The following is a 12,098-nucleotide window of genomic DNA, read 5'->3' on the forward strand; positions in this document are numbered from 1 at the left end:
ACCAACAGATACATGAAAAGATGCTCAACATCACGTATTATTAGGGAAATGCAAATCAAAACCACAATGACCTATCTCCTCACACCTGTCAGAATTGCTAAAATCAAGCACACAGGAAACAGGTGTTGGTGAGGCTGTGGAGAAAAAGGAACCCTCAAGCACTGTAGGTGGCAATACCATCCGGTGCAGCCACTGTGGAAAACAGATGGATGTTCCTCAAAAAGCTAAAAATAGAATTACCATATGATCCATTAATTCTACAACTGAGTATTTACCCCAAAAATATGAATTTGAATGTTTACTGCAACATTATTCACAATAGCCAAATTGTGAAAGCAAGCCAAGTGTCCACTGATAGATGAATGCCTAAAGAAGAGGTGGAATATATACAAAATAGAATATCATTCAGCCATAAAAAATGAAATTTCACCATTTGCAACAACCTGGACAGATCTAGAGAGTATAATGCTAAGTAAAATAAGCCAGAGAAAGACAAATACCAAATGTGGAATTTAAGAGGCAAAACAGGGGCGCCTGGGTGGCTCAGTCGGTTAAGCGACGGACTTCAGCTCAGGTCACGATCTCGCGGTCCGTGAGTTCGAGCCCCGCGTCCGGCTCTGGGCTGATGGCTCAGAGCCTGGAGCCTGCTTCCGATTCTGTGTCTCCCTCTCTCTCTGCCCCTCCCCCGTTCATGCTCTGTCTCTCTCTGTCCCAAAAATAAATAAACGTTAAAAAAAAAAATTTAAGAAGCAAAACAAACAAACAGAGACAAGGGGTCCCTGAGTGGCTGAATCGGTTAAGCGTCTGACTTTTGGTTTTGGCTCAGGTCATGATCTCACAGTTTGTGGGCTCAAGCCCTGTACTGGGCTCTGCACTGGCAGTGCAGAGCCCGCTTGGGATTCTTTCTCTTTCCCTCTTCCTCTGCCCCTCCCTTGCTCTCTCTCTCTCAAAATAAATAAATAAACCTAAAAAAATTTTTTCAAAGAAATAAAGAGACAAAAAAATCAGACACTTAAATATAGAGAACAAACTGATGGTTATAGATGAGAGGTAGGTGGAGGATGGGTCAAATAGGTGAAGGGGATCAAAAAGTACATTTATCATAACGAGAGCTGAGGAATGTATAGAATTGTTGAATCACTATATTGTACACCTGAAACTAATATGACACTGTATGTTAATTATACTGGAATTAAAAAAAAAAAAACTTGTTCCTGCAGCAGTTATTGGTAAAATATCCATGTCCCACCACCTCAAAGCATTTGCAAACTTCCCTAGGTTTCTTAGGGTATTCGTGTCCATTTATCCCTCACTTGGCTCAAGTGCTTCAGCCCCTTCACAGATTGGTAAAAACGGAATCCCAGTGGGACTGGTCCTCAAAGGAAAGAGAAGCATTCAAGCCAAGGTGGCTGTTAAACAGGTCCAAGCCTTAGGTGTTTGTGTATAGGGACAACCATTTGAATGGATGCAGCCGGTCACCCAGAAGGGGTTTAGATGGAACTTGTAGCGATGGCAAGGGCACAAATGCATACTGTTAAGTTTCCGGTCACAGTTACAGAAAGAAGCTGCAATGTGGTATTGCATTTTAGAACACCTGTGTGCTACTTACCAGGCCTTACAGCAAGCAGAAGACATGACTAAAAGAATCCCAGTGACCATTCGCATTCAGTACCCTAGAGCAGGATGGCTAAAGGATACATTTCAAGAGTCCAAGTCAGGCATTGCCCAAAAATCCAGACTGCAGCCAAAAGGCATGTCTTCTTGCAACAACATAGTACCTTCATAAACATCCCTCTTATTGTAGATCTGTACTCCATTCTTGGCCTTGTGACTCATGTCACCTCTGAAGGACAGCCATTAGCTAGCTGAGGCAGCAAAGCCACCGCAGCTGCCACTCTTTATGCAGAAAGGAGGTGGACCGATCCCTGAGCATGCCTGTACACTGAAGAGTCAACAAGAGGTGATCCCTGCACCTTGACAGCTATTGCCATCCAACCCTCAACTGAAAGTATCTGGAAAGATTCTGGCACTGGACACAGTAGCCCACGGCAGTGGGCTGAATTGCAAACAGCATAGATGGCATTGTGCCATGAGCCTGATTCCACTGTTCTATGAATAGATAGCTGGGAAATCTACAAGGGACCAGCCATTGGCTTCTCCAATGGGAGGCACAGGACTAGATGGTGGCAGGGTGACCACTTTGGGAAACAACATGTAGAACTCCAATGCACATGAGGTAAACATTACTGTTTACCATGTAGATGCACACACCCCACCTGGTAACCGACAGGCTGATGAATTGGGCTGCATCCACCTCCTAGAAGACATTCCAATGGAAGACACTGACACCTGGCTACACAACATGAGAAATCGAGGACAACAGACGTTGTGGGCCATTGCTAAGAGCTGGGGCTTGCCGCTGCATGACAAAGACATTGCAACCATCTGCCAAGAAGGCCCAACCTGTGCCCAGGATTGACTATGACCTTTACTGAGAGACACCAGACAGATAGTGGGGAGGGGGGCACCCCACTCAGAGATGGAAGATTGACTATATTGGTCCCCTGCCTCTCTCTGATGGCTGCTGTTATATTTTGACATGTGTGACACTTATTCAGGACACCTGCAAGCCAACCCCAGTAAATGTACCACACAGAGGGCCACCATCTGTGGCCTGGAACAGCCGTGTGCTGCATACAGGGTGCCCACTGACCCTGACAGCAATCAAGGCTCCCACTTCAGAGGACATGAAGTGCAAGTGCGGGCAAAAGCTCAAGACGTCCATTGGCATTTCCATCTACCATACAATCCCACCCCAGCTGGGTTGATAGAATGCAGGAGTGGCCTGTTGAAACAACTAACTAGAAACCCATTCACTGGCCTTTTGGACACATCACCTGTCAACAGCTATATGGACATTAAACAAACATGTACCTTCCAGTCGACCCAGTGCCTATACTCACGCAAGGGCCTGATGTCACCCTTAGAATATAAGTAGACAGCATGCAGGAAAGATGTTCTTTGCTGCAGGTAGGAACACAAGGGAACCTTTTACTGCCCTTGCCACAAGATCTATTTACAGGGGAACACGTAATTGCCTGTCCCTGGAAATGGCAAACAAGTCCACAGTGTTTTGGGTTTTTGGCCCCATAGGGATAGGGATAGAACAGGTCCTAACCACCACCCCATTTCTTCACCCCACTCCACTGAAAACAATGAAAACATCCCTAGGCCTCTCATAAAAAAGGGACACTATCATAATTGCCTTATGGAGCATTGTTTTACCCCCATAACCTTTTCAGATTTGACCCACCTTGTAGCAGAAGGGGAACAAACAATTTGGTACTGCAAACCTGGAGCTAAACTGCAGCCAAGGGTGGGGTTATCTCAGAACACCACCACTTCCTGCATTCTATTAGACAACTGAGACTTTCCTTTTCTGGTGCCTACTCAACAGCTTACTTTTTGCCCTTAGATTCTGCACAAGAAACCTGTTTACTGAGAGGGCCCTGACTATAGCTTTTCTACAGAATAAGACCAACTGTTGGGTGTATAGTGAACTCCCCCTATCAGCGACCGTGGGCCTCCTCTGGGGAATCCAAGCCGCCAACCTCAGCATTTGGGAAGGCTTCTACCCTTGGTGTAACCCCTTTAGGGCCCCTACCCGGACTGACCCATATTCGCTAAGTGTTCAGGCTTCCCACCCAGGAAGACACAAAGGACAAAATTTTCCAATTGATATGGGAACAAATAAGACTCTGCCAATGGAATATGCCATTGGGATGGCTTGGGATGATTAACTGCAACCCAGGTGCAAATTATGGGAGTGGCCCCATGGTGCATAGTGAGGCGCAACAGGACCACAAATGCTATAGGTCATAACGTAGGATGGACATGCACACAACAATGCAATTAACACTGTACTCATCACTGCTGATACTTGGCTGTGGAAACAACATGCATCCGTTCCTGTGGGTGCCTTCCTCTCTCTGTGGGGATGGCTCTGGGCATGTGGTACTCATGGCTGTCCCTACTTAACCTATAACTACACTAGGTGCTGCACCTAGGGGTGGCCCTACCTGCCAGGCTGTATACTCACCCAGTTACAGGAGAAGCCTACCAACTGGGAGGTGGTCAGGGCCCGATATAGAACCAACAGATCATCTTGATGGTTCCATCCCCTGTCCACTCTCTTCCCTCTGTGGCCACAACTGAAATAAAATGGTGGGTACAGACCTTAGCCAAATGCATGGTTGCCACCTTTAATTCCACGCATAAGGTAATCATCCTCCTTACCGGGGAGGGTTTCCAAATGAGAAAAGTAGTTCTGCAAAGTAGGATGGTTTCTGACATATGTCATCATCAAGGCAGATTGCAGCACGTATATACCTGACTATTCCACATTTCTCAAGCCATGGCTAGTTTAAACACAGATATTAAAGCCATTGATTCCCTGGACACTGGTCTTGTTAGTGCTTGTTTAAATAAAGCACTTGCCTTCTTCCTGGAAAAATGTTTTTTGTAGTTTCTTAGCTATTTGTGCTCTATTATTTGGATGTTGTGGCTTATACTGTTGCTGTGGGATTTGATTGCAGTGCACCTCAGCATACCTGGCCCCAGGAACATCATGGAAGAGGAGCGTGTAAAGAATGTACAGGCCATTCAGGGTGTGCGGGGATGGAGTATATGGTACATGCTGGATAGCTAGTTCATGCAAGCATAACCCAACTGCCTGTTAATCACTGTCTTGAGAATGTAGAGATCCCATCCTCCCTCCATATTCCTATCAAGCAGAATATGCAGAAAAAATGCTGTTCAGTGTTCAAAGTCAGGGGCTCTGGGGCACCTCCCTTATAATGAAGGGTGCCCTGGTGGCAGGCCTCGATCTCCTCAAAAACACTGGCCATGCAAGGAAGAGAAGGGCCACTGGTGGCTGTGGATACTTGACTGATCCACCCAGGTGCCCCAAGATTCGGCAATTCTATTCCTCAGTATTAACCAAAGATAAATGAAACTTATGTCTACACAAAGCTTTGCTCACAAATGTTCCTACCACATTATTCGTAACAGGCCCAAACTGGAAATAATACAAATGACCATTAATGACGGAATGGATAAGAAAATATGGTTATGTTCAAAGAGTGAAATACAAGTCAGGAACAAAAAGAAACAGACTACTGACACATGTATTAATATGGTTAAATCTCCAATACATTATGCTACATGTAAGAGGCTACAATTCTGCTCAAATCCATTAAATAACATTCTGGAAAAGGTAACACTATAAGGACAGAAAACAGAGCAGTGATTGCCACAGGCTGGGTTGTAGGAGGAGCTGAACACAAAGGGACTTGAGAAATTTTAAGGGCATGTTAGAATCATTCTTATCATGATTATGGTGGTGGTTACATGAATGTATTAGTCAAAACTCACAGAATTGCCACAAAATGCATGAAATTCATCACATATAAGTTGTATCTTAAGTTAAAAAAATGTCTTAGTGTGCTGTAAATTATACTTTAATGTGTGAAAACTGTAATGTTTTCAACAAGCTAGTAAAATCATGGAATAAAATAGATTCTGGAAGCAACAAGTATGCAAAGATTCATAATATAATAGAAAGGGATTTAAAAATCATTGAAAAAGATAAATTTTTTCAATAAAGGGTTAATTGATTCAACCAAACTCATTGAATGCCTACTATGTGCCATGGAACTGCTTTAGACACTATACAGATAGCAATTAAAATAGAAAAAATTTTATTCCTTTATTGTGCTTGCATTCTTGTTGTGAAGATAGACCATAAATACAGTAAATAAGCAAGTATCATCGTAAGTTATAGGGTGATAAGCACAGTAAAGATAATTAAAATGGGGCAAAGAAAATGGAGGGTGATGCAATTTTGACGTGGGAAAACTAGTAGTCACGTGGGAGAAAAATAGATTCCTACACTTTATACCTTAATGCAAAATAAATTCTGGGAAGATGTTTCATTTAAATGTAGAAAATAATTTCAAAATATAGTAGAAATTTTGGTGTATATATGAAAATCTTGAGTAGATACTTTCTAAGTATGACCCTAAAGGCATGAATCATAAAGTATAGATATATTCTATTGCATGAAAATTATAAGTTTCTGTATAGCGAAAAGCTAGAGAAACTGGGAAAAATTACTTGCCCTATATAGGATATAATAAAGATCGATATATTTAAGTTTTCAATCCAACAACAGAGATACAAAACACAATTTTAAATGGGCAAAGGTATTTTGCCAATAAAGAAATTCAACTCTATGAAAAAAGTATGTCGAAGAGATGTACATTAGAACAAACATATTTACTAATATTGATAAGATCAAAGATGATTAGTGTGGGTAGGGAGGAAATGCATACCTCTGTATCTTGGTGTAGGAGAGCTTATCAATATCAATAGCCTCATAAGCATTTCTTTTGACACAGAATTCCACTTCTAAGAACTTATCATAAGGAAATGATAACACACAGAGATTTGGTCTCAAATATTTGTCACTTTTTGCAACAGTAAAAGTTGTAAACGATGTCCAGCAATATCTATTTAAATAAATTATGGCACATCTATGCCATGACAAATTTATTACACAGCTGTTAAAAATGTTAAAGTAAATCAACTCAGCTATTGGCAGAACCTCAGTAAAAATTTTGAAATGTTAAAAATATATAATCAAATGTATATGTGTATTTTATTAACCTGGAAATATATTCATAATACATCACTAAGGAACAAATGTATTTTTAAACACATATAAGCATGGCAAAAATAAACTATTGGGACTACATGAAAATAAAAAGCTCTGCATAGCAAAGGAAACAATCAACAAAACTAAAAGGCAACCTATGGAATGGGAGAAGATGTTTGCAAGTGACATAGCTGATAAAGGGTTAGTATCCAAAATATGCAAAGAACTTCTACAACTCAACACTAAAAAAAACAAGTAATCCAATTTAAAATGGGCAGGAGATATGAACAGACATTTCTCAAAAGACAACATACAGATGGCCAACAGACACTTGAAAACATGCTCAACATCCCAAGGCATCAGGGAGATGAAAATCAATGAGATAATACCTCCCCACTGTCAGAATGGCTGGAATCAATAACACAAACAACAAGTGTTGGTGAGGATGTGGAGAAAAAGGAATGCTTGTGCACTATTGATGGGAATGCAAACTGTACAACCACTCTGGAAAACAGTATGGAGTTTCCTCAAAATATTAAAAAAAAAGAACTACACTGTGATCCGGTAATCGCACTATGGGGTATTAGCCCAAAGAATATGGAACACCAATTTGAAAAGATATGTGCACCCCTATGTTTACTGCAGCATTATTTACAATAGCCAAGATATGGAAGCAGCCCAAGGGTCCACTGATAGATGAATGGATAAAGAAGATGTGTATATACATACAACAGAATATTATTCAGCCATAAAAAGAAATGAAATCTTCCCTTTTGCAATGACATGGATGGAGCTAGAGAGTATAATGCTAAGTGAAGTAAGTCACAGAAAGACAAATACCATATGATTTCACTCCTATGTGGAATTTAAGAAACAAACAAAGGGGAACAAAGAGACAAACCAAAAAACAGACTCTTAACTGGATTACCAGAGGACAGGTTGGTGGGAAAATGAATGACCTAGGTGAAGGGGATTAAGAATACACTTATCATGATGAGCACTGAGTAATATATAGAACTGTTCAATCACTATATTGTACACCCGAAATATAACACTGTATGTTAAGTACATTGAAATTAAAAAACTTAATAAAAAACGAATGTAAGCATACCTTATCCATAAACAAAACATGTATAAAGAACCTAAAATAACAGGTTTCAAAAATTAAAAATTACTATTTATGGGTAGATTTATTGCTTGTCTGTATTTTCTGATTTTCCTAATAGAACTTTTGTTGTGTTATTTTTGGCTTTTAGCATACAACTTATTTATGGTGCTTTAGTTTTAAAAACACTTTTACACCTATTATTTACTTTTATTATTAGTTTTTAATTATGTAACACCCAGTAGATAGGTACTGTAAATAGAAATGTACCAGTTTACAGATGGATGATCTAAAGTTTAAAGAGATTTAGTGAGTTGCCAAGTGCCAGGTGAATCTTAGATGCCAAAGCCGAGCATTAATTTCAGCTCCTACTCCAGATCTAATACCACCTCCCTGGTTGAAAACACCAGTGTATCTCACAGGGATTAATACAAATACCAGTATCTATGCAATAAGTGTTTGCAATTTAAAAAACAAAACAAACAAAACCCCACTTTATTTTGTTTGGAGGAGGTAAGAAGGAAATGCTTGCCTTGCTCAGTCTATTCAAAATTTGCCCCTCTCTTTTTTTCCCCTTTGCGTGTTTTGTTTCTTAAGTTCCACAAAGGAGTGAAATTGTATGGTATTTGTCTTTCTCTAACTGACTTACATTGCTTAGCATTATATTCTAGCTCCATCCATGTCATTCAAATGGGAAGATTTCATTCTTTTTTATGGCTGAATAATATGAATAATAATAATATGAATAATATTCATATTATGTAGGTGTGTGTGTGTGTGTGTGTGTGTTTGTGTGTATCTTCCACATCTTCCTTATCTATTCATCAATCAATAGACACTTTGGTTACTTCCATAATTTGGCTATTGTAAATAACACTGCTATAAACACAAGGGTGCATGTATCCATGTGAATTAGTGTTTTTGTATTCTTTGGGTAAATACCCAGTAGCGCAATTGCTGGATCACAGGGTAATTCTATTTTTAACTTTTTGAGAAACTTCCAAACTGTTTTCCATAGTGGCTGCAAACAGACTTTTAACTGAGGGGAGGTGGGTTACCAGAGGGTAGGAGGATGAATTAAATAGGTGATGGGGATTAGGGGTGCATTTGTCATACTGAGCATAGAGAAATGTATGGAATTGATGGATCATTGTATTGTACACCTGAAACTAATATAACACCATATGTTAACTACAGTGGAATTAAAAACTTAAAAAACTTTGCCTCAGACCTGGGCAGTCTTATTGCAGAAAATGTATAGCTAATATCAGACCTAAAATTTAATTAAATAGCACAGTTTACTCTTCAGTAATGGCCCATGATAAAAAGTCATAGAAAATGGAAATGAATTCATGGGTAGTCTGGAGTACTATTTGGATTCATTAGTTTCCCCCTTATTTTCCATGTAATCTTTGTCTAGATAGCAAACAAATTCCAGCAGTGACCAGTTAATTTCCTCTTCAGCACTACTCACTCTCCAACATATTGGCACAAGCTGCTAAATGGTCAAATAAGTGGCCAAGAGGAAAGCAGAAGAAAAATCTCATGAATATTTCTGCAGTTCCAACACATGTGATTCTAAGAACGTATTGTTACCTTGCCATGGGTACATAGTAAAAATGCCTTCAGGTCAAGTGCAACAGGAAGTAATTACTTTCAGGGAGATTACTCAGAAACAAGTCAAAATTAACAAAATTCCAGTGAGCACGAAGAGGCCTTTAATCAGAAAAGTGTGTTCACTTGTGTTCTGGGTCCCATTTGCTCATAGACAAAATTAACAAAACTGGGAACCAGAATATATCCAGAAAAAAAAAATGAGAAAGGAACACAACTAAGGAATAAGTAGAATTCTGCAATCCTCTGTTAAGAAGAAACTTTATAATAAAATTAGCGTCTATTCAGAATATTTTCACATTTTTTAACTAGATGAACATTTATTTGTGAATGTGTGAAAATAATTCTTTCAAGCATGGTACTTATCTGCAAATTGAAGTTGAGTCATTGTGTACTCTCCCTCTCAAACATTTTGATACCTTTCCATGGTTCTTCTCTTTTGCCTCAACACAAGCTCTACCTTTGCAAAGATAAGAGATCCACTGATGACCCCCCTCCTCCAAATTTCAAACTGACTTACTCATATGAATTGAGAAAGCCAATGTCTTCATCAGCATCATCATGGAACCTGGAGAGTCGTTCCCTTATACTTTAACCACCAACAAATGCAAAAACATGTCATTAGAAATTTGCTACATGGACGAGCGATGTGAAAATGTATTTGAACAAGAATTCCTTGAATCTAAAGGATATAGTAAACATGACTTAGCTCACTAGATGGTCTAAATTTTTAGGAAGAATTTTAGACTTATTGTCCAAAAAACTGTATTCTCATGGATACTTCCAAATCTCTCTAGTTTTCTCTTCCCCTCCCCCATCCTGTCTCTCCCTCATCCCTACCCTCTACCCCTCTCCTTCCCCTTCCCTCCCCCACCCCCCACTTGGTCTCCTTTCTGTCTTCTGACTCTTTCATCCTCTTTGTCTGTCTTTCTTGGGTGTGCGTGCTCGCTCGCTCTCTCTCTCTCTCTCTCTCTCTATATATATATATATATATATGTATGTATGTATATGTATATATATATATCACTGATCCAAATAAATGACATCAGTAGTCTTTAATGCACCATCGCTGAGAGGTAAAATATATCAAAGTAGTCAAATACTTCCGATGCCACTTTATTCAAGTCAGTGTGAAGGATTAAAAATGTACATAGAGCTAAGTGAGTTCATAGACTTACTTTTTTTGGTTGAAATTGATACATTTGCTATAGAATATATAAACTAATTGAACTCTTAAAAATATGTCAATTAGTTATTTGGAATCTGAGTTCCTCCCACCACCTTCTACTCTTCACATATCATGGATAACTTGGATAGGATGTACATAATTGTTAGAAACAAGGACTTCATAACTAATTTGACTTCATAAACTTTAGTATCCCCCTTCCTCTCTCTGTATATATTTATATCTCACCTTTCCTTGGGCGCTTTAACACAGGTTACTCTTTTCAACTCACTTGAGTCACAGCTAAGGGATTTAAAATGCACATTTTAAGACTCTATGTCTTTCTAGGCTTATTTTTAAATGCAAATTAGTGTCAATTACTCTAGATTTATAATCTGGCTGACCTAAGAATATAACATCCTAATCAGTTCATTGAAACCAGGTATTTAATATTTCCCTAGAAACTAACTTTACATGTTTGTAATGAAAATCTTAGTCCTGTAGAAAAAATTAATAAAATCAAGTTTATGTATACATATTTTAATCCCCAAATATAATACCATTTTGTGGTTAAATTTGCTTCAAATTCAACCTCAGTCTGTAGATACTAATCTTGCTTGCCCTTGTAATTTTCTGTCTTAACTCCCTACACCATCTATTAACCCTTCAAGAATCATAGAGGTCTTTCCTGCACCTCAGAAAGGATCAAATAACTCCTGACCTGAGTTAGGGGCTGCCTCCAGTGTGATAGTGGGTTTGGGGTACCACCCTCACATGGTGGCAGCACTCTGGAGGGTAAGAGGCATATCCAGGGTCTACTAGCTCCATTTTTTTCTGCTGAGGGTTCCTCTGCTCCCTGTCCACTGCTGATTTCCTCCTTACTCCAAATTCAATTCTGTCCTCTCTTGGCCCCATACACTCAGGGGATATGTCATCTCATACCTGGGCAATTTCATAGTTTCCTAAGTGTTTTGGCTGCTACAAAAAGTAACAGACTATTTCCTTTTATGACCTGGTCTCCTTGCCCCAAATAGACCCAGAAAAGAAAGTTACATTCTGAAGCTTGCAAAGACTTGAGATAAAGTGTCAAAGAAACTCTGTATTGCCATGAGCACTTTCCTGAATGAACTTCACAAATCTCAGTATCTCCCTTCCTCTATCTCCATGTATTTATATCTCACCTTTCATCAAAGGGTCAACACCAGTTACTTTTTTCCCCTGACTTGGGTCATTGCTAAAGGATTAAAAATGCATTTTAAGACTTCACGTGTCTCTCTAGATTTAATTTTTATATGAAAATTAGGTACAATTTGGCTACAATTTGCACTCAACTGGACTTAAAAATAATTTAATCAGCCTTTGATACCTGGCATTCAACGTTTCCCTACAAATGAGGCTTTATATGCTTAAAATAAGACTCTTACTCCTGTGGACAAAAACTTAATAAATCAACAAATCAACAAATGGACATTTGGGCTCTTTCCATGATTTAGCTATTG

The 12,098-nt window shown here is 39.2% G+C and overlaps 1 protein-coding gene across 9 annotated transcripts in view; it reads right to left on the minus strand.

Moving 5' to 3' along the window:
* Positions 1 to 12,098, minus strand: part of LOC122200466 (phosphatidylinositol 3,4,5-trisphosphate 3-phosphatase TPTE2-like) — a 165,449-nt gene that overhangs the window by 96,767 nt on the left and 56,584 nt on the right. For all 9 annotated transcript variants that reach the window (XR_006193979.1, XM_042906550.1, XM_042906476.1 and 6 more), the window contains 2 exons: positions 10,849 to 10,902; positions 9,955 to 10,023 (listed from right to left, as the gene is read on the minus strand). Coding sequence is in view for 8 of the 9 variants with exons in the window: in XM_042906550.1 (XP_042762484.1) it covers positions 9,955 to 10,023; positions 10,849 to 10,902 (123 nt within the window). In the remaining variant the exon portion in view is untranslated. The remainder of the gene's footprint in view (positions 1 to 9,954; positions 10,024 to 10,848; positions 10,903 to 12,098) is intronic.

This window comes from Panthera leo, chromosome A1 (assembly GCF_018350215.1).
Source record: "Panthera leo isolate Ple1 chromosome A1, P.leo_Ple1_pat1.1, whole genome shotgun sequence".
Lineage (NCBI taxonomy): Eukaryota > Metazoa > Chordata > Mammalia > Carnivora > Felidae > Panthera > Panthera leo.